At 47.3% G+C, this 21,816-nt stretch overlaps 1 protein-coding gene across 6 annotated transcripts in view; it reads left to right on the forward strand.

Moving 5' to 3' along the window:
* Positions 1-21,816, forward strand: part of Unc-115a (actin binding LIM protein Uncoordinated 115a) — a 265,949-nt gene that overhangs the window by 163,197 nt on the left and 80,936 nt on the right. For 4 of the 6 annotated variants that reach the window (XM_084577455.1, XM_084576663.1, XM_084575542.1 and 1 more), the window contains 5 exons: positions 2,526-2,703; positions 3,120-3,170; positions 3,275-3,289; positions 3,367-3,534; positions 18,504-18,646. In XM_084577455.1, coding sequence (XP_084433581.1) covers positions 2,526-2,703; positions 3,120-3,170; positions 3,275-3,289; positions 3,367-3,534; positions 18,504-18,646 — 555 coding nt within the window. The remainder of the gene's footprint in view (positions 1-2,525; positions 2,704-3,119; positions 3,171-3,274; positions 3,290-3,366; positions 3,535-18,503; positions 18,647-21,816) is intronic. The other 2 variants (XM_084609480.1, XM_084576030.1) reach the window with 1 other exon arrangement.

The raw sequence follows: 21,816 nt of genomic DNA on the forward strand, positions 1-21,816 counted from the left end.
AAAACACTGGGGGTCTGATAGAAAATCTCTGCTACATATATATCGATCTGTTGTACGGTCTTGTTTGGACTATGGCTCTATAGTCTATGGGTCCGCAAGATTATCCTATTTGAAACGATTAGATCCGGTGCATAACCTAGGCTTGCGTCTGTCAACTGGTGCTTACCGCACATCTCCTATAAACCTTCCCTCGAATACAGAAGATCGTTACTTGCTCGTATGTTATGAAAATACAATCCCTGCCAAATCATATATGCTACCCCATAGTTCCAAGTGCACTTCCAGAATATTGTTCCGAAACAAGCCACACTCAATCAAACCTTTATCTCTCCGTTTTGAAGGAAAATGCCTAGAACTAAGAATACTGCAGAGCCTTCCAAACATCGCCTCGAGGCAAGATCCAATACCACCTTGGTACAGTCTCCCCTCTTTATGTGACTTCACACTTCCACTGTTTCAAAAAAACCTTTCTCCTCATGAACACATGCTACAAGAGTTCTTGGCTCTGGAGGAAAGATATAAAAATTACAGAGCTTTTTATACTGATGGTCCTAAGACAGCACATCATGTAGGAAGCGCTATAGTGCAAGACAAATGGAAAAAGCAGCAAGACTGCCTAAATGCGCATCAGTTTTCACTGCTGAAAGTTATGCCATTTCCGTAGCCGTAAAACATATACTGAAGAAAAACATAGAAAAGAGCATAATCTTCACTGATTCCCTCAGTGCTATCACAGCTCTACATCCCAGTAAAGCAGTAGAGCCCTTAGTGGGAGACATAATACATACCATAATAGCAGCAGAAGCACGGAGGCAGGAAATAAAGTTCTGCTGGATACCAAGCCACATAGGGATCAGAGGCAATGAGAGAGCCGATGCAGTTGCTGCAGTTGCCTGCAATGTAGAAATTCAGAAAGTAAGTATACCATATCGGGATGCAAAAAAAACAGAACTGAGAAGAAAATGGCAAGCTTCATGGGACAATGAAGCAAACAACAAACTGCATGCCGTCAAACCAAAACTCGGGGAATGGAAGTCACGTATCCATCGGAAGCGTTTATTTGAAGTAATTTTGTGTCGCCTCCGTATCGGACATGCCCATCTGACGCACAACTTCATTCTTAGGAAAAAAGAAAGGCCAATATGTGATGGACGTGGAGAAGAAGTCACTATAAACCATATTTTATTCTCCTCAATAAAGTTCGAGAAACCGAGAGAAAAATATTTTACACACTTCTACAGAGCAAATTCCATTTCACCCCGCTTTGCTCCTCAGAGAGGATGCAATTGTCGATACATCCAGTGTTTTTAAATTCCTAGAAAAGGCAATGCTCCTAAACAAGTTGTAATGTCCTTGATATTTGTAGTTCGTATTCCTAACATAAACACAATACATCTCGTGTTTGGCGTAGGATAGCCTTAGTTGCTTATGCGCCATTAAACCCAACACACTCATTTCCAATCAGTTGCGGTCATTTCTAGTCATCATTTGACATATTGGTCGTTTTGTAGTTATGGTTGGTGAGTCATGCCTAGTCTGTAATCATCGCTTATCGCTAAGCATTTTTACTCGTTTCCAGTCGCGGTCATTCAAGTTGTTTGGCATATTTGTTGTTTCATAGTAATGATGAGCTATGCCAAGCCATTACAGTCATTACCACTCATAGATAAGCATTTCTGCTCATTTTCAATCAGTTGCTGTCATTAAAAGTTGTCATTTGACATAGTGGTAGTTTCCTAGTGATGAGTCATGCCTAGTCATAGTCATTACCACTCATCGCTAGGCATTTTTACTAATTTCCAATCGTTGCGGTCATTACAAGTCATAGTTTCACATATTTGTCATTACATGTCATATTTAGTCATTATTATTAGTCATTAACTATGTCGATATCTAACTCTATCACCATCAATAGTTTTCATTTTTAATCTTCCTCCTCACACGTCCGCCATTTGTGAGTCTCCCACGCAGATTGTGGCTCCTCGCCTTGTGTATATTACTTGGCATTTATCGTCAATAATATGGGTACAGCACACCCTTCGAGAAAGTGTCTACATACGATGTGGCTAGGTTTGCACTCGTCTCATTTAAGCTTGCTTTAGGACCTTGTTCATTCTGGCATGAGCCAGCCTGTGAGTCCGGTATACATGCTGGATCTCCGTTTAAGAAGGGGATATATATATATGGCCTAGCTTTATAGAATGGGACAGACTTCTCTCCTTTGTAGTGTTTAACAGCCGGCTTTTTCGAGAAAATATGGTATCAAATTTGAACCTGATGAATTTTTTTTATTTCGGCACCCCTCGCAAACAGCCACTTGAGAAAGCCACAGAACTGATCGGCTAGGGAGGGGTATGTCTGCCGCATCTCTGCTGGCGGCAGAGAGCACAACTCTTAGAAAGCACGCCTTGCCACCGCTCAAGTCTGGCCGTGGCTTGTGCCCAACATGGAATGCGCGCTAGTTGTTGCATCCTTTGTCACTGCCAGGATATTTGTGCCATGTGAGTGTCGGTTGTCATTGGCAGTACGGCCGGTCGTCAAGCCCTGGCAGCTTGCTGGACAAAGAGCCAATGCTGAGCGACCTGAGCCGCGTGTATGCCTACAGCTACCTGACAGCTGAGCCAACCCAGGGGTATCTGCGTAGACCTCTTGAGCCGCACCCGCCCAAGTCACCTCAGTTTCACCGGCCACCAGGTGCTTCTGGTAGTGTTTGTGCTCCTTTTTCTGACTAATCCTCGTGCACTACTTTTACTATACATTTTCTTAATTTGCTCCTATATGATTTGCGATCAAGTGTGTTACTGGGGCATGCACCGTACCTGATCAGTCAGGGACATCTTCAAATTCTGCTGCTTGTTTTAATGATCTGTGGCTTCACTTGAGCTGAATATTCTATTACAAGAAGTAGCCACTGATTGAAATAGGTGGTGGGGGTGTTGTAGTAGTGGGATCTCTGTAATATTCCTAGAAATTTTCTGAAAGTGCAGCTGTGGTGCACAATGCCATATCATAGCAAGTGTGAAGTATTCCCTGCATTTAACTTAGTCTGCCATTAGTCCAAGAGCTTTCAGTATATTCTGCTGTCATGTCTTGTCCTAAAGCACTCTCTTTTCTTGTAGATGGTCTAGGAAATCGCAGAAAAATTCCTATCAAGCCTCATACTAAACAAGGTAGGTGCAGAGGCATAGAAACAACTAAAAGCAATTTTACAAGTTTGGAATTTCAAGCGCCCTCTTCCTGACATGTGGCAAGCTTAGTCTTTCCTTTATTTCAGGAATGCAAGTTCTTGGTACGTAAACAATTTCTCTGTTCCCGGTGGGCACTGTTGTGGGGAATGGACTAGTTTGATGCCTGTTGGTTGCCCAGTGGACACCATCCAGTCCAGTGTGCCTCGGCCCAAGTCACCTCACATGAACAATGAGGAACCCATAGAGCTGGCCCATTTTCCGGGTGCCCGGCCTCCCAAGCCTACAGAGATCCCCAAGATCGAGAGGGACGACTTCCCAGCACCGCCATTCCCCTACACCGATCCAGGTACACAGGGAAGGGGCTCCCTACTACTGGTTTCCAATATCAGCTTTGTTTAAAGATCATGTGCAATCCATCTTGTCACTGAAAATGGACCTTGTTCAACATTATTTGGACTCTAATGAAGATAGCTGCACAGTATCAAAGAAAAGGGTTGAGGGTTGATATCTTCCATGACTAACATTTTCTTGGGCATTGACATGACAGACTGCAGGTCCACATGCTGTCAAACCTGGATGTATTGATAAAAGATGACAATAGAAAAGCTTATCTTTATCCCACCCTGTTGTATTTTTCGCAGCAACATTTGCAACCTGTTGGCATCCAAGCAGTCTTATTCTGCTATCATCATCATCATCATCATCATCAGCCTGACTATACCCACTGCAGGGCGAAGGCCTCTCCCATATTTCTCCACTTAACCCGGTTCTGTGCTAGCTGCATCCACTTGACCCCTGCGAACTTCTTAATCTCATCCGCCCACCTAACTTTCTGCCGCCCCCTGCTACGCTTTCCTTCCCTTGGAATCCAGTTCGTTACCCTAAGCGACCATCAGTTATCCTCTCTTCGCGCTACATGTCCTGCCCATGTCCATTTCTTCTTCTTAATTTCAACTAGAATGTCGGTAACTTGAGTTATTTCTCTGACACACTGCACGCTTCCTATCTCTTAATGTTACCCCTACCATTTTTCGTTCCATAGCCCTCTGGGTTGTCCTCAACTTAAGTAGAACTCTCTTGGTTAGCCTCCACGTTTCAGCACCATAGGTGAGTACAGGTAAAATGCAACTGTTATATACTTTCCTCTTTAGCGATACCGGTAAGCTCCTAGACATAATCTGCGAGTGCTTGCCAAATGCGCTCCATCCCAATCTTATTCTTCTTGTTATTTCCTTTTCATGGTCCGGATCTGCGGTTACTACCTGTCCTAAGTAGACATATTCGCCTACTACTTCCGGTACTTCGCTACCTAATGTAAACTGCTGTTCCTTCCCGAGGCTGTTGAACATTACCTTAGTCTTCTGCATATTGATTTTCAAGCCTACCTTTCTACTTTTCCTTTCTAGGTCATCAATCATTATTTGTAGTTCATCTCCCGAGTTGCTTAACAAGGCAATGTCATCAGCAAATCGCAGATTACTGAGGTATTCTCCATCTACCCTTATCCCTAACTGCTCCCATTCCAAGTCTCTGAATACTTCCTCTAAGCAAGCTGTGAATAGTACTGGGGAGATTGTCTCCTTGCCTAACACCTTTCTTTATGGAAATTTTGTTACTTTCTTTATGCAGAACTATGCATATGAACTTTATGCAGAACTTATTCTGCTAACGGCACAGTAATGAGGGTTGTTAGTGGTTCTTGGCAGAGGAAGCATGCTTCGCCCATACCTGGAGGTTACAGTCATTAGCTGATGTGGATGCTGCTTCGAAAATATCTGATCCCTGTCATAAGGTGTCTAATTCTAGTTCAAATAGAGCATGAGTATTCTAATTTAGGGCGAAAAAAAGGTAAATATTCGGAACATTTACTGCAGCTCGTGCCAGACGCAAGCTATGTTTAAAAAAAAAAAAAAAACACAGCATCGTTAATATGTTCATAATGTGGATGCTCCGATAAAGAACAGTGTTAGGCTGATTCCTAAATATTTATGTGTAGATGCATGAGATACCAATGCGCCGTAAATAGTGTAGTTTGCGGTAGGGTGTGACTGACGGCGATGAAATGAGATTACAGTTGTTTTATTAGTGTTTAAAGAGATTAGTCAGCACACCATATTTCGACAAATGTTAGGCCGCATTGCAGATGGTAAGCGTCTCTACTTTAACGATGCTTTGGTAAACAACATAGTCGTCAACGAACATACGAAGGGTAGAACATAAATATTTGGAAGTTCATTAATGTAGATTAAGAATAATAGAGATTAAGAACAATTTGAGTAGTAAAATAATTGTGCAATTTAGAATAATTGTACAATTACTGCCATTTCCTCGTGTTTTTTTCTTTTTTTTTTTTTCCTAAGGGCCTAGTTGCAAGTTCCTGCGGTCCGCATACGTTATCCCGCTCCCTGCTTTTCAGATTTTTTGTCCCGACCTTCTTTGTCACCGTGCAGCCCATCAGGCCACTCATTAGTTACGTCTTCTCTCAATAGTGCACTTCTAGCTTTCAGTGCCACCTTTCTAGACTGTCTTAGGTAGTACCGTATTCACTCGCATAATGCTCGCACCCCCAAAATTGGGCGTCGAAAATTGGAATTTTTTTTCCTCACATAATCATTGCCCCAGCAATATTACCACCGCGAGAGTCTTCTGCTAGTAGTAACAAGCGCCATCTTTGGAGCGCTACTGAACCTAGCTGACCTTGTGTGCGCGCTACTAGGCGGCGATAGCGTGCTTGGGTAGATCATCATTATCATCATCATAGGTTATGCTCGTTTTTTTTTTTTTTTTGTTTTTTTTTTTTTGTTTTTTTACCTTCATGATTCTTGTAGTCATTGCTATTTTGCAAGGTGTCTCCGCGTCTCATTGTAATTGTTCCTTCGTTCCGTCCATGTTCCTTGCTTTGTTTCACCGTCTACTGTGTTCTTGGTGCCGCATCGCAATAGGGCAGTACACAAGTTATACAGCTGCTTTTAAGCTGAAAGCTTTCGAGTACGCACTACAGCATAGCAACCGCGCTGCCAGCAGGGATTTCGATGTCAACGAGTTCTGCGTAGTACACTCTGGAGACGGCGATGGCAGTGTCGGCACTGACTCGGATAAAGTCTCCGATCAAGAGTACAACTCTATGGACTGCTGCGAGCATTATACAGTCGAACCCGGTTATATCGAACCCGGATATATCGAATTTTGGTTATATCGAACTCACGAAATATCCCCTTGAAAATCCCATGTAAAAGTATAGGAAAGCCGCGTCATATATCGAACTCAATTTCACCGGTCGTTCGATATATCGAACTCCACACCACGCACTGGAAAGTGGGCCTTCCCCAAAGACGATCGCATCACCCTTGGCCGTTTGCCGCGTGACGTTTTCAAGCCACGCGCGGAAGGAATGAGAGGGGACAGTTCGGCGACGGCTGGTCTGGGCAGCGCCGCACCCATTCCCCAAAGGCGCGCGCATCTGCAGTTGTTGTTTCCCGCGCGCCAACACATGACGTTTGCAAGCCATGTGCGTGGGTGTGCCCATTCTTTTGCTGAGCTATCTCTCTCCTTCAGCACGCGCAACAACGCATGCGCCAAGCCAGCTCAGCCCGTTTTCAGACCGACGTCGGACGCTTTCTCCAGCGTGTGTTGCGAACCTTCTGCGCGCGGCGGCCGGCACGCGGCGGCGGACGTGGGTATGGCGCCTGCGGATGTTAAAAAGGCTCTCTCTGCTTTGTTTTTGTTTTTTTGCTTTTTTTTTTTTTTTTTTTGCGATAGTCATCCTTTCTTATCGTTGGGCTGTACGCTCGGCATAGCGTAAGATATGGCGGCTGCGGACGTTAAGCAGGGGCAGGTCTTTTTTTTTTTTCTTCTTTTTTTTTTCTTCTTTTTTTTTTCTTCTTTTTTCCTTTTTGTGGGGATTTTATTTTTTTATTTTTTTATTATTTTTTTTTTGTTTATTTTTGCATGTATGAATCAGCGAAAGCACGCGGTCAGCTGCGATCATGACGCCCGCCCCAAGCGCGGCGTGATAAATCGAACCAGGCTGGAGTAAGCAAGAGGTTGGAGTAGGCCGGCTGGTTTTACAGGGGGTGATTTACGGCGCTGGCAGTCTATGCACGTACGTACATAGTGTTTCACTGTCGCCGGCAGATTTGGCCAGTAGTATCCATGCTGTACTCTAGCCAAAGTGCGGGTGTAGCCTAGGTGACCGGCGGTTGGCTCGTCGTGACACTCTTGCAAAACTTCGCTGCGGAGAGCTAATGGGAAGACGAGTAAATGACTGTTTCCCCCAGGGCAGAAGTTCTTCTTGTAAAGTATGTTGTTGCGAATAAAGAACGAAGGCATTACTCGGGCGAAAATCTTAGGCACAACCGTAGTTCGCTTTTCCAAGAAATCAATAAGAGGGAGCAATTCCTGGTCCTCTCGCTGCTGTTGGGAAAGCGTTGCGTCATCTATGACACCTAAAAACGCAGTGCCTTCATTGGTCATAGTGGAAGGTTCGACCGGCGCTCGGGTAAGGCAATCAGCATCCGTGTGCTTCCTTCCAGATTTGTAAATAACTGCCATGTCGAATTCTTGTAATCGAAGGCTCCAACGCGCGAGTCTCCCTGAAGGGTCCTTTAGGTTCGTCAGCCAACAGAGAGAGTGATGGTCACTAACGACTTCAAAGGGGCGAGCGTACAAATAAGGGCGGAACTTCATAACCGCCCATACCACTGCAAGGCATTCTTTTTCGGTTGTCGAGTAGTTCGCTTCTGCTTTAGATAGGGTCCTGCTGGCATAAGCAATTACGTTTTCCACACCATCCTGGCGCTGCACCAGCACAGCACCTAAGCCCACGTTGCTGGCATCCGTATGAAGCAGTGTAGGGGCGTCGTCATCAAAGTGTGCCAGGACAGGTGGTGTCTGTAAACGCCTCCGCAGCTCATTAAAAGCTTGTTGCTGTTCTTCACCCCAGCTAAAGACAGCATTGTCACGCGTCAGTGAGGTTAACGGCCAAGCAATTCATGAGAAGCCAGCAATAAACCGACTGTAATAGGCGCAAAGACCCAGGAAGCGCCGCAATGTCTTTTTGTCCGGAGGTGTTGGGAACTTGGCGACTGCGGAAAGCTTTTCAGGATCAGGCCGGACACCTTCTTGGCTAACGATGTGACCTAAGAACCTAAGCTCCTCGTAACCGAAGTGGCACTTCTCGAGTTTTAGGGTGAGGCCCGCAGATCGTATGGCCTGAAACACAGCTAGCAAACGGCATAGATGCTCTTCAAATGTGGCCGAAAACACAATCACGTCGTCAAGATACACCAGCCATGTTTGCCACTTAAGTCCCGAGAGCACAGTGTCCATCAGCCTCTGAAATGTTGCTGGTGCCGAGCATAAACCGAACGGAAGCACCTTAAACTCATACAATCCGTCGCGAGTGACGAATGCTGTCTTCTCCCGATCCCTCTCATCTACTTCTATCTGCCGATATCCACTTTTCAAGTCCATTGATGAGAAGTAACGTGCATTTCGTAAGGCGATCAAGGGAATCGTCTATGCGAGGGAGTGGGTACACGTCTTTTTTGGTCACTTGGTTGAGCTTGCGTAGTCTATGCAAAATCGTAAGCTGCCGTCCTTCTTTTTAACAAGTACCACGGGGGAAGCCCAGGGGCTCTGTGACGGCTGGATAACGTCGTCTCTAAGCATTTCGGCCACCTGGCGCTGAATGGCTTCACGTTCTTTCGGAGCCACACGGTAAGGATTTTGTCGAATCGGGCGAATCGAGTCATCCGTAGTAATTCAATGTTTTGTCAAGGGCGTTTGGCCAACCCGCGATTCGGAAGCAAAGCAGTCTCGAATTTGATCTATGAGATCCAAAAGGCGGTCCCGTTCTGAAGAAGACAAATTTGGACTCACATCGACGATGGTTACGGGCGTCTTGCAATTGGCCCTTCCTGTTGCAATGAGAAGCAGTGCTGCGCATTTGGGAGGCTGTCGAAAAAGGCCACAGTTGTACCTCTCGGAATTTGCTGACACTCGTCGCTGAAGTTTATCAGCAGCACTTCGATCTGTCCATCGGTCAAGTTGACTAGCCCCCGAGCTATAGAAACACCTCGGCTTAGTACCAGGGTGACTGCCCTTTCGGCGATTCCATCGCCGGTATGCGCCACGTCGCACTTCACTTGAACAAGAGAGCATGATCGCGGAGGTAATGTCACAGTCTTCTTGGCGACGCGTAAGGGCATCAGTGGTACTTCCGCATAACCAAGGTCTCCATGATTCTTGGTGAAGGCAACGACGCTGTCCCGAATGCTGATTACAGCCCCATGAAGGCGCAGAAAGTCCATGCCCAAGATGAGGTCTTTGCAACAGTCAGGGAGAATAATGAAACTGCCAACTAACACCACGTTTCCTATTCCTATCCGGGCAGTGCACTTCCCTGTCGGTGCCAGTAGCTGACCCCCAGCACTTCTAATTACTGGCCCAGTCCATTCGGTTCTTACTTTACGCAGCATATCAGCCAGTGTCTGGCTAATAATTGAAAAATCCGCTCCGGTATCCACTAGAGCATGTACCTCCAGCCCGTCAATGGAAACGGCGAGGTCAGCACTAACAACTTCATCCGGGTTGCTCGTCTCTTTCGGCATTTGTGGCGGAAGTGCGGCAAGGTCGGCGCTGTCAGCTTCGTCGTCGGGGCTGCTCATCTGGGGCGGCATTTTCGGCGGTAGTGCGGTAATGACAATGTTAATGTTAACAGCGGCGTCAGAAGCACATGTTGTCAGCAGTTGCGGCGGTGGTGAGGGGTTTGGCACTTTTCGACTGGTTGCAACCTCCCCTCGCGAGGTTGCGGCTGTTAGTTTCCCCGGTGAGGGCTCGGGGACCGCTGTCCGCTAACGTCAGCAATGCTACGACGCATTGGCGAAGGATAACGCTTCGGTGATGGGGAGGAGCGGCGGCGGAAGCCCGGGGATTTGGTTTGCTTGCTGACCGGAGGGTCGTCCTCGATTTGGGCAGAATCGGCGCTGAAGAGTTGGCGAGCAGAAGCAGGCGGAAAGACTTGCCCCTCTTCGCGGTAGCGGCAGTACCGATACACGTGGCCAGGTTGTCCGCAGTAGAAACAGAGTGGTCGGTTATCATAACTGTGCCACCTGTCAGTTCGGCGTGGTTGAAAGCGCCTGGAAAGCGCCCACTGAGGTCTATGGAAGAATCGAGTCTCCTGACGGCTCGATGAGCTCGGTGGGGCGTAGTCTGGAGGCGAGCGACGAAGGACTGCGGCATAGCTCTCGTGCTGAGGCTCGTGGTAAGGTGCAGGAACATCGGCTGTGAAGCTGACCGGTTGTGGAGCGTGGTATGGCTCCGAAATAGCTGCCGCGTTGTCAACGGGGTGAGACTGGTTACATGGTGCAGACGGTGATAAGGCATTCCGAATTTCATTCCTGACGGCTTCCACGAGGGCCTGTGATGACTGAGCCTTCGTAGCCGTAATTCGCTGGAGCTCCTCAAGGACAATTTCTCTAATGAGGTCTTGAAGAGTGGTCCCATCGGTTGCATTCAGCGCCGCCGCAGTCGTTGAAGCACAGTTAACGGGTCGGTTGTACTGGCGGCACCGGTCTTGTAGGGCTCGCTCTATAGCCGTAGCGTCCTTAACGAACTCTCTCACAGCTTTAGGTGGGTTGCGTACCAAGCCCGCAAACACCTGTTCTTTAACACCGTGCATGAGATGCCGTAGCTTCCTTGGCTCACTCATATCAGGGTCGGCACGGCGAAAAAGGCGAGCCATGTCTTCCGCAAACATAGCCACACTCTCATTCGGCTTCTGGATGCGCACTTCAAGCAGGTGCAGCGCATTGTCTCGTCGGTCAGTTCTCGCGAAAGTGTCGACCAGCTGGCAGCGGAAGTCATTCCATGTGGATAAGCTGGCCTCGTGGTTTTCGAACCACGTTTTAGCATTACTCTGAAAGGCAAAATAAACATTACAAAGCTTCTGGTCTGCACTCCACTGGTTGATTTTGGCCACTCGCTCAAACTGGTCGAGCCAGTCCTCCACATCTTCAAACGCTTCCCCGCGCAAGCACTCTGGCACCTTGGTGTTCTGTAGAGTCACCGGCTTAGGGTTGGGATTTGCCATGGCTTGGGAGGTCTGAGCAACTTGGGCGTTTGAGGAGTCGTTCGGCAGATGGCTGTACTCCGGTGCTAGGCCTAGAAGGCGGCGGCTAGCACGATGGACAGGCGTGTCGATGTTTGGGATCCACTGTGGACTGCCGGAAGGAGTCTTATGCATACCCCAGCGCGCTCCACCAGTGTCACGTCTCGGTAGAACGCCAAGGAGGGCCTAGCGATAGATAGTTTGAATGGTCGACCAGAACGAGTCTTTCGTTCAAGCTTTCTTTTCCAGGCTCGCGCTTGTCGTCTCAGATGTCATCTTTTGCGTCGTCTTCTATGCATCGATATGGTTGTGACGTGTGCAGTATGCAGTGACGCTTTTGAAATTAGCGAGAAGAGCGCTTTACAAGGAGCGATAAAAGAAAAAAAAATAAGAATGTAAGTTGTAGCAAAAGTGGGTCGGAACCGTTTTGCGAACTGGTTCGTAACCGTTATGAAACTGTTCGCAGAACGGTTCCTCCGAATTGTTCCGGTTCAAGTTCAGTTCCAAGATGACGGAAAAAATTAAAGTTCGGTTCCGGGCAAAAATTCTGTTACAGTTCCAGTTTTCGGTTCCGGTTCGACACAGTGAACAGAATAATAACTCGCTAAAATTAAGGTACAATTTTCCACAGGGCGTTGGGCACTGAAGGATGTCAAGTGCCTCTCCAGTTGAAACATTTTTAGTATTGGAAACATTGGTCAAATACTCAAAACAAGGCAATTGAGATAATATATTGTTACGGAGCACAGTATTTAGACATCCCAGTCACGATGGTGATCGGACACATACATAGACAGCATGTCTGTCAGTGTGCGATTGAGGCGCTCAGTAAGACCGTTCGTTTGCGGATGGTAGGCCGTGGTGAACTGGTGACGAGTAGCGCATGAGCGGAGAAAGTCATGAACCACTTGAGAGAGGAAACAGCGGCCACGATCTGTGAGCAGTTGACGTGGAGCGCCATGAATCAAGATGACATCATGCAGAAGAAAGTCGGCAACGTCGGAGGCGCAGCTGGTGGGGATAGCCCTGGTTACAGCATATCGGGTGGTATAATCAGTCGCCACAGCAATCCATTTGTTTCCAAAAGTCGATGTCGGAAAAGGCCCAAGAAGATCGAGGCCCACACGAGAAAACGGCTCAGTCGGCACTGGAATTGGTTGCAGGGGCCCATTAGGTTGAAGTGAGGGTGTCTTACGGTGCTGACACAGCTCACAAGCGGCGACGTAGCGACGGACAGAGCGGTAGAGACCAGGCCAGAAAAATCTACGTCGCACACTGTCATACGTGCGTGATACTCCCAAGTGTCCTGCTGTAGGAACGTCGTGAAATTGGGCGAGGACACTAGAGCGCAGATGAGCCGGAACGACCAGTAAAAGGTCCACGCCATCTGGACGCATATTGCGTCTGTATAATGTCTCGTTATGGAGTACAAACATGCTGGCGGAAGGATCGGGGATGTTGCGCAGCTGGTCAATAATTGGTTGCAGGGCAGGATCATGACGCTGTTCGGAGCCGATATTGATAAAGTCCGAGATGGACAAAACATAGTCGTCAGCAGTATGGTCGGACAAATCGGGAGGATCTACGGGATGGCGGGACAAGCAGTCAGCGTCTTGGTGTAAGTGGCCGGACTTATACACCACAGTAAATTCATACTCTTGTATTCGTAAGGCCCAGCGACCAAAGCGGCCAGTGGGATCCTTAAGTGAGGACAGCCAACACAAAGCATGATGATCAGTCACTACACAGAAGGACCGCCCAAACAAATAAGGGCGGAATTTGGTCAGTGCCCAAACAAGTGCAAGGCATTCCCGCTCTGTGATTGAATAATTGCGCTCAGAGGACGAAAGCAGGCAGCTAGCATAAGCAATGACGCGGGAGGAACCATGCTGGGACTGGGCAAGGATAGCACCAATACCATGTCCGCTAGCGTCGGTGCGCAGTTCGGTAGGTGCAGAAGGATCGAAGTGCGCCAGAACAGGTGGGGTGGTGAGGGCGGAAATAAGCGTCGTGAAGGCATAGGCTTGATCACAACCCCATGTGAAAGGTACGTTTTTTTTTTTTTGCAGAAGAGAGGTAAGCGGACGAGTGATGTCTGCGAAGTTCCGAATGAAGCGGCGGAAGTAGGAACAAAGGCCAAGGAAGCTTTGCACGTCACTTGAGCTACGTGGGGTAGGGAAGTCGCGCACGGCTCGAACCGTAGAAAGTCTATCAAGGTGGGTTGCGAACGTGGAAGAGAAAACGACGACGTCATCCAAGTAGCATAAACATGTTGTCCATTTGAAGCCACGGAGGAGTGAGTCCATCATGCGCTCGAATGTCGCAGGAGCGTTACAGAGTCCAAATGGCATCACCTTGAATTGATAGAGTTCGTCAGGGGTGACAAATGCGGTTTTCTCGCGATCCCGTTCGTCGACAGCAATTTGCCAGTAGCCTGAACGCATGTCGATGAAAGAAAAATAGCTGGCACCATGCAAGCAGTCAAGCGCGTCATCAATTCGTGGAAGAGGGTAAACATCCTTCTTTGTTATTTGATTAAGGTGGCGATAGTTGACAGAAAATCTCCAACTTTGATCTTTCTTTTTGACCAATACGACAGGAGACGCCCAGGGACTGCAGGAAGGCTCAATAATATTTTGCGCCAGCATCTTGTCAACTTCTTTCTGTATAACATGCCGCTCAGTAAGGGAAACACGATAAGGCCGTCTGTGGATGGGGTTGGCGTCACCCTTATTGATTCGATGGGTCACAACGGATGTTTGGCCCAATGGTCGGTCCCCGAAATCAAATACAGTAAAAGCTCATTAATTCGGACTTCTAGGGACCGCAAGATATGTCCGAATTAACCGAATGTCCGAATTATCGAGAGAACAAAAAAAAAAAAAAAAAACATGCACGATTTTATTTCAACATACCTTTATTACTTAAAGTAATCACGGATGCTTGTCTGCTTTCCCGCAGAAACCCGCGCGGATACTATGTTCCTCAGTCCTTCCAGGTGCTCAGCAGCGCGCATGCCATCTGCAGTGCCCCAAAAAAATTCCTCTAACACAACGAGGGCCTCTGCTGCTTCATTCACAGTGCGAGGGGGCCGAGGCTGCTCTTCTCGTAGCCCCTCTTCCTCCTCCGAATCTTCGCCGTGCAGTACGTCCCGGACAATTTCTTCCTCAGTTAGAGAGCCGGCTGTAGCAACGCCGTCATCAATGCTGATGTAATCGGCGAGTGTCACAAAGTACTCCTTTTAACGTCATATTTTTTCATTGCTTCTTGTCGGGAGAGCCCGTTCTTAAGGGCCCGCAAAATTTCCACTTTGGTAGCCAAGTCCTTGGCCTCGTAGCTCTTTGGCCGTTTCGCCGGTGTTGCCATCGGGGGCGAGTGCGGTGATACCAGCGCAGAACAGAGAAGCAATGAGCCGCACTAAAGCGAGCAGTCTTCAATACAACAGCGTAGCGCACCGACAGCAGCAAAACGACAAAATGGCACCGCCAGTAACGTCGACTCGTGAAAAAACAAGAAAAAGCGCCCATCCAGCCACAAGTCGAGCCAAGTTGATTAATTGATGTCCATGGCGATGCTGCTTTTGGGTATCGCTATTGCGCCGCTTTTGTCTTATTTTCGTTTTCGAGCCTCGGTAGCTGCCCTAAGTTGTCCGAATTATCCGTTGTGTGGTCAAATCCTTCCGAATTAACGAGAGTTCCGTCCCATAGACTCCTATACATAATTCTCGAGACAGGCGCGAAGGTCGAATTATCCACTTTCCAAATTAACGGGAGTCGAGTTAACGAGCTTTTACTGTATATCACTGTACGACAGCAAAAGGTCGGAGAGAGCTCTGGCTTGGTCATCTGGCAGATCCGCGGCTATCATGCCTGAAAAGAGGTTCGAATGAGAAGAAGCCGATATATGCTGCTCCGACAGATGCTGAGGGGTTAGAGCAGCAACTTCGCAGTCCGTCAAAGGAAACAGATCAGCGAGTACGATACCATGGGGTAAAACTTGAGTCGAACGGCTGAAGATCAGTACGGGAAGATAGGTGCGGTTAGCAGTGACAGTCACGACGGTATGACGGACCTATGACACCGATGTGACCTATGAGATCGCCCCTTTACAGCCCAAGAATTCTTCCACAACCCCTCATCCAGAACTCGTGCATGTCGCCCGTCTAAAACCATATCATTCGAGTTCCCCTGTGTAGGACGCGCCTCTTCGGCGCGGGGAGTACTGTTACGGAGCACAGTATAGAGACGACGACGACGTGCTGATGTGAAGTAGGGAAAAAGATGACGCTCAGGCCTAGCTGACTTCGTTCTGTGGTGTGCGGTGTGTCGTGTGCGTCTAACAATGAACTAGCGGTTACCACTGTGTACTTTTTCTTAACAATATATTGTCACGTGGTGGTGACCAGGGTCGATGACACAAATGAAGAGTCGGTGATTGCACTGAAGAAACTCTTTATTGGGCTGACTTGCGCCCGCAAAAGAACTAAGCAATTCGGCAGCGGCGATAGCAACAAATGGGCTCGTCGATCATCGAACAAAGAATGCCCGTCACACTTGTCAACACTCAATTTGAAGGCTGCTCAGAACAATCTAGACAACGTTGCAAACTGCTACTAGCACAACCTGGAACATTGTAGAAACATACGCAAGTGATCGGACTCTTCGAGACAGATCTCGGCGCATCGTTCGCGACAAAGAAAACGATAACGCATCGTATGGCGACGAGTATGAACAAACACGGGATAGAGAATTGATACGCGTGCCAGAATCACAGTGATAAGGCTGCATGCCGGCGGTTGTTAAAAAACAACACATAGAGTTTTGAAGGTTTCGCGGCAATATCAAGGTACAGCCAAAGCTTTACACTGAAAACATTTTTTTATCATTCACAGATAGCCGTAGTTGTTGGCCATGGATGTGATGGGGCTCCCTTGGAGGAGGTGTGGATTGCTGCTGTTTCACAATTGAGTCAAGGCTAAACTGGCCGCTAAAAAAAGGCACACTGGATAAGCCAGCACACACAGCCTGTAGAGGATTAAACTCCTATCAGCCCCGAGATGGTTTGCGTTGCAGCCCTGTCCCGCAGTGCCGCCAGAGCTCGAGCTTCACTGTTGCCACGCTCTTTTTCACTCTCACTTTCTGCACTTGTCTCGTGTTGTCTTTGAATCTGATGCTATCGCACGACCTTACTTTTGCTTCACAGACCCGGAAAATGACTACCATATTTTCCGGTTTATGAGACGCACCCCTCATATTTAGAGGCTTTCAACTATATAAGACACACCCTTGTAAAAGATGCACCTCAATTTGTTCAGGTTAGGGCAATAGGACTTGACTATATATGCTTGCTCGACCATTGTGGCTATGTGCCTGAAAGAGAATTTGTGTTGTGCACGTGTGAATGATAGAAAAAAAAAAAAAGGCAACACTTATGCGCAAAAAAACTCTCGCTCAGTGAGAGCAGAAACACTTTATTACAGTAAAACCCCGTTAATACGTAGTTGGCGGAGACGCGGGATAAGTACGCACTATCCGGTAGTATACCTTAACCGACCAGCACAAATTTGCTGTTATTCACACTCTGAAATAAGAAAAATTCAGGCACAGTAAATTTCCCACGAATGCATTTGTATGTGCATTTTATTGGTGTGCTACCGACCAGAAATCCGTCATTTTTAGTTGCCGCAGTGCTATTCGAGCAGCGACAGCAGCAGTCTCAAAAATGGCAAGACGGGTGTAAGCAAGTTTCATGCACGCGCTACTTCATAGTTCTATTTTCAGTAGAAGCAATAATGATCAACTTTTCCTTAACTGTCAGTACGCGATACTTCGGTAGCGTAGGCTGCAGCGCAGTGCCGACCGTTCGCACACACACTAATGCAACAACTGCTTTGTGCTTCGCAAAACTCCAAACAAAAGACGCCCCCACAAAACGCGTGCTACGTAACACATCCGTAGGCCCTCAGTGAGAGGAGTATGATGGTGATGGTTACTCAGCGATGCGTCAGCGTAGCCAGCGCTTTCTGGGCTTCCTATTGACATGTACATCGCCGCATTTGTCGAAACATGCTCAAAATGGCCGCGTGGTCATATCGCCTGCTGTTGGAAAACACTTCATGTCGCAGCACAGCCAGCAAAACTGCGGCGGCAGGTACGCATTAAGCGGTAACCACTTTGTGAGCCACTAAGCCTTAAGCGGTCAGCCAATACACAAGTTTCAATGGTGGTTAAGCCTAGGAATTCTCGCAACTTCGGGCCTCACTCTGGCCTATCCTTTCATGTGAGAGGGTGACATTAGAATCAGCCTGCCATGACATTTGAATTCACGTTATCCCTATGCCACAGGTAGGAGCTGGCAACTCGGGTGGCTCCTTTTATATAAGAGGGTGATATCAGAATAAGCCTGCCAGAACCGTTTGCATTCTCGTTACCCCTATGACACGTAGGCACGTCCATACAGCTTGGTTGAAGAGTGACTTCATATGTGTGCTGGTAGCTTACGCTCTCGCATCATACCCTTAAAGGATGAGCTTAAGTGTCCCCAATAATGTAGCACCTTACACTGATAGGGCGTGATAGGGGAATAACGTAGCAGGCAAAAGAAGCTTCTGCCGTTTTTTTTCGCAATTCAACTAGAGTTAACCAGAGCTAAACCACAGCCAACTTTTAGTTTAACGAGTTGCCGTCTCATATATTTCCACCTTTTATTGTTGACATAGTTTGTTAGGATGACAAGAGAGGTATGAAGAATGTCATCAGGTATGGGAACTGTCTGGCCATCAATTCTTGAAAATTAAAAGCAATAAAATGCAATTCAGTGTTCATTAAAGCTGCATAAGAAATTACCTATTTGTACTCTAGACTTCTTTTGATCTGAGAATACCCGCTTGTAATCTGTAGGGGAAACACTGTTTTGCAAAAAGCTTATGCAGCTCCGGCGATGAACAAAAAATGTTTTAAGACCGTTGGCCCTCCCTAAAAGGATTTTAGCAAAATAGGCTAGGTGTTTTTAGTGCCCTTTCTATAGTGATTGAAAATATGCGTGAAGACAGAATTGTTTGTGAAGTGGAATTATTTTGATTCCACTGTGTAAATTGTGGTACTCTTTGTGCACTGTTTGTGCAAAAATAGTAGCTTTTGGGCTTTTAAGAAAGCCAAACATTAGAGGAACCGTTTGTATTAATCGCCTGTGTTGGTTCTTCGCAGAGCGGCGGCGGCGCTGGAGTGGCAGCTCAAAGGAGTATGAGGTGGATGACGAGGAAGAGGCAGAAGAGGAAGCTTTTGAGGAGGACCCCCAGCTAAAGAAGGAAGAGGAAGAGCTCTCAAAAATAGCAACTGGCATTGGCAAGGTAACTGTGCTTTGTTTAACATCCACTTATGCTCTGCTTTCGCATTAAGGGGGGAGGCTACCCTTGAACACCAACTTTTTTATTTCTTGAGATATTTGAATGAAATTTTCAGGGTATGCTCATAGTACACACATTTGAAGAACTACCAAGTTTCATGGAGCTGGGCTCATCGGTTCTCAAGTTAGAGGAGTATATCAAGATAGTTTACATAGGTCCCTAGGGGCAGGCCTGGAGAATTTGCAAAATGTGCTAGCAGTGTGAAATTTGTTATGGTCATTCCTGGATAGTTTCCCCAGGGCAAGACAATTCCCTTTTTCCAAATTTCCTCTCTGAAAAATTTTAGTACAGCCCCAAATTTAGTGTTAAAATTTACACGCGACTTAACGATATTTTAATTGACTGCCCCTAATTACACATGAAATATTTTGAAAAAAACGAATTGTCTTGCCCTCAGAATTTTACTTAGGTATGTAACAAAAAAAACCTCATGAAAATCCAATAAGCGGTTCTTGAGCTATGACTTTCCCTAGCAGCCACACCATGCAAAAAATTGATTCTGAGAAAACGGCTCTCAAAGGTTGAGAGAACAATAACTTTTTTGTTTCTCAAGTTATCCTGATGAAATTTTCAAGACAGGCTCATGACATTAACAAATGAAAAACCACCAAGTTTCATAGAATTGTGCACGGTAGTTCTCAAGTTACAGAAGCATATCAAATTGGTTCGAATAGGTCCTTTATATCAGGCATGGGGAAATTGCGAAAGGCACTGGCATTGTGCAATTTGTCATGCTCATTCCTAGATAGGTTCCTCAGGGCAAGACAAAGCCCTTTTTCTAAATTTTCTTGATGAAAAATAGCATAGCACTGGATTTTTTTGTTATCAATTAGACCTATGTTGATTAATCAAATTAATTATGACAAATTCCAGACATATTTTGAATACATGGACTTCCCTCGCCCTCAAAAATTTATTCAGTCGAGCCCACTTATAATGGCCCCACTTAAGAGAAACACTCGCTTATCACAAATAAGTCCAGTGCGGCCGTCAAAATATACATTAGGGCTATGGCGCTCCGTCTCGGCTACAACGAACATCTGTGCGACTAGCCGATCGGCTACAGCAAACGCCTTGGTGCCGCGGACCACTTTCCACATGCTGAGATCCGTCGATCCTGTGCTCTGCAAGCCGTGACAATCGGCATTCCCGATTCCCCCGCGGCATTTCGCCCTAGGCATGATGGGCGGCGCAGACGCAGCAAGCAGCTTCGCGGTTTATCCCTCGCGGCTTCCCGGTTTATCTCTCACGGCATCTTGCCGGAGGAACGAGGAGCGGCCCAAACGCGGCAAGCGACTTCCCGGGTTATCTTCCGCGGCATAAGTGCCGAAACGAAAAAAAAAAAAAAAAATCTAGCCAAGTCTGCACTGAACGCGTGTCGCATATCGAGGCATCGTGAGCGACCACGCAACGTATAACACGTTGCACGAAACCGTTCAGAGGGCACGATGAGAGATCGAAATCCGGCGATTGCAAAAATCGCGAAAGGCGAACAGAACGCACGAAGTACAAAGACAGCCAACAACGACAGCAGACTATGCGGGGAGGTAGCCGGCGGAGACCGACGCTTCAGCAGCCGCAGCAGCCAATAGTAGTCGACCGATCCCCCGCGTTCTCGCGGAGCGCGCGCCTTGCCCAATCGCAGCCTTGAATTCAAGTGCGGGAAACTTGAAAGCCGCCAAGAGGCTCCCAATCGGAAGCAAGCCACGCCTCGACCGCACCGCAGTCGCCGCCGCCGAGGGTGGCAGAAGAAAGCGCAAGAATTCACAAACAAAACGAGACCAAGATGGCGGCGCTCAGTTCGGCGGGAGAGGAATGGCGCGCGCGTGAAGTTTGGGAATTTTCGGCGCTTGCTCGCTGCTCCGCGGCTGCCGCCGCTTGTTAAATAATTAATTTCGAGTATTTCTACGGCGAGTTGGGCATTGATAATTACAGAAATGGTAGTTTCTGGCCATACTACCGGAATATATAATCTTCCAAAAATCGACTGTTGCGCGATTTTTCGGTTTTCAAAGGTCGCGTCCTCCTTTAAGAACAAAAGTTTTCAGGACGTTCACCAGTGTGGTTTGGTTGTTGCTCACATGCCCTGGTGACTTTTGTCTGATAGCATTTCCTGGTACAGCTTGTAGCATGTTATGTTTTATTGTATTGCATTAAGTCAGGGATGTCAGTTTTTTATGAGAGCAGTTCACCTTTCACATGTAGCAGTGGCACATTCCTCACATGAGGCACGAGATATGTTTTCAGAAAATAAGCCTCACATCTGGCATAAAAGATACATTCAGAAGGAAGCTAAAACACCAGTTGAACCTTATTAATTCAAAGCCATGAGGCTGTGAAAATAGTTGAATTATCCGGGTTTTCTACTTGAGACAAATGTTACCTTGCCCCAACTACGTACAGTTGAACCTCGCTATAACGAACACTGATATAAAGCAAATTATTGGATGAAATGAACAAAAGTTCGGTTGGTCTATGGTTTACTACTATTCACTCCTATAACGAAAGAAAATTTTCAAAATTTGACGCCAGATCTGTTATAACGAAGCAGTTTTATGCATTAAAACGGCAAAAACATTTTCAATCGAATCGCCCGCCGCAGAAGTGTTTTAAATCGCCCGCATGTTCGCGTGACGCTTCATTTAGCGGTGGCAATAAAAACTTCCGCCAATGCCTCAGAGATCACATTCCTGTGCGCGGTGATCTCGGAGGTCATAAACGGCCATGGACGAACTCGAGCGGCGCTGCCGAAGTGTGTTTAAATCGGCCGCGCGTTCGCGTGCCACGTCATCTTGCGGCGGCGACAAAAACTAGCACCAACAGCCCATTGCCTCGGAGATCACACCTCCGCGCTTGGTAATCTCCGAGGTCATGAACGGCCATGGCCGGGCTCGAGCGTCGCCGCCGTCGAGCAGCGGCTCGAGTCCAGCCATGCAACGGCTGACAGGCATGTGTGGCTGGCATGTCATCACCATTGCCTCATCATGGCGGGATCCCCTGCCGTGCCTCTGCCACAGTGACCGACCCGTGAGCGCGCGCTGCACTCCCCGAGTTTGTTGGCTCCGTCGTGTAAATTGTGCGTGAAGTTAACATACTTTCTTAGTATTGTCACG

Source organism: Amblyomma maculatum, chromosome 1, assembly GCF_055883805.1.
Source record: "Amblyomma maculatum isolate TAMU_Amacu chromosome 1, ASM5588380v1, whole genome shotgun sequence".
NCBI classification, from domain to species: Eukaryota; Metazoa; Arthropoda; class Arachnida; order Ixodida; family Ixodidae; genus Amblyomma; species Amblyomma maculatum.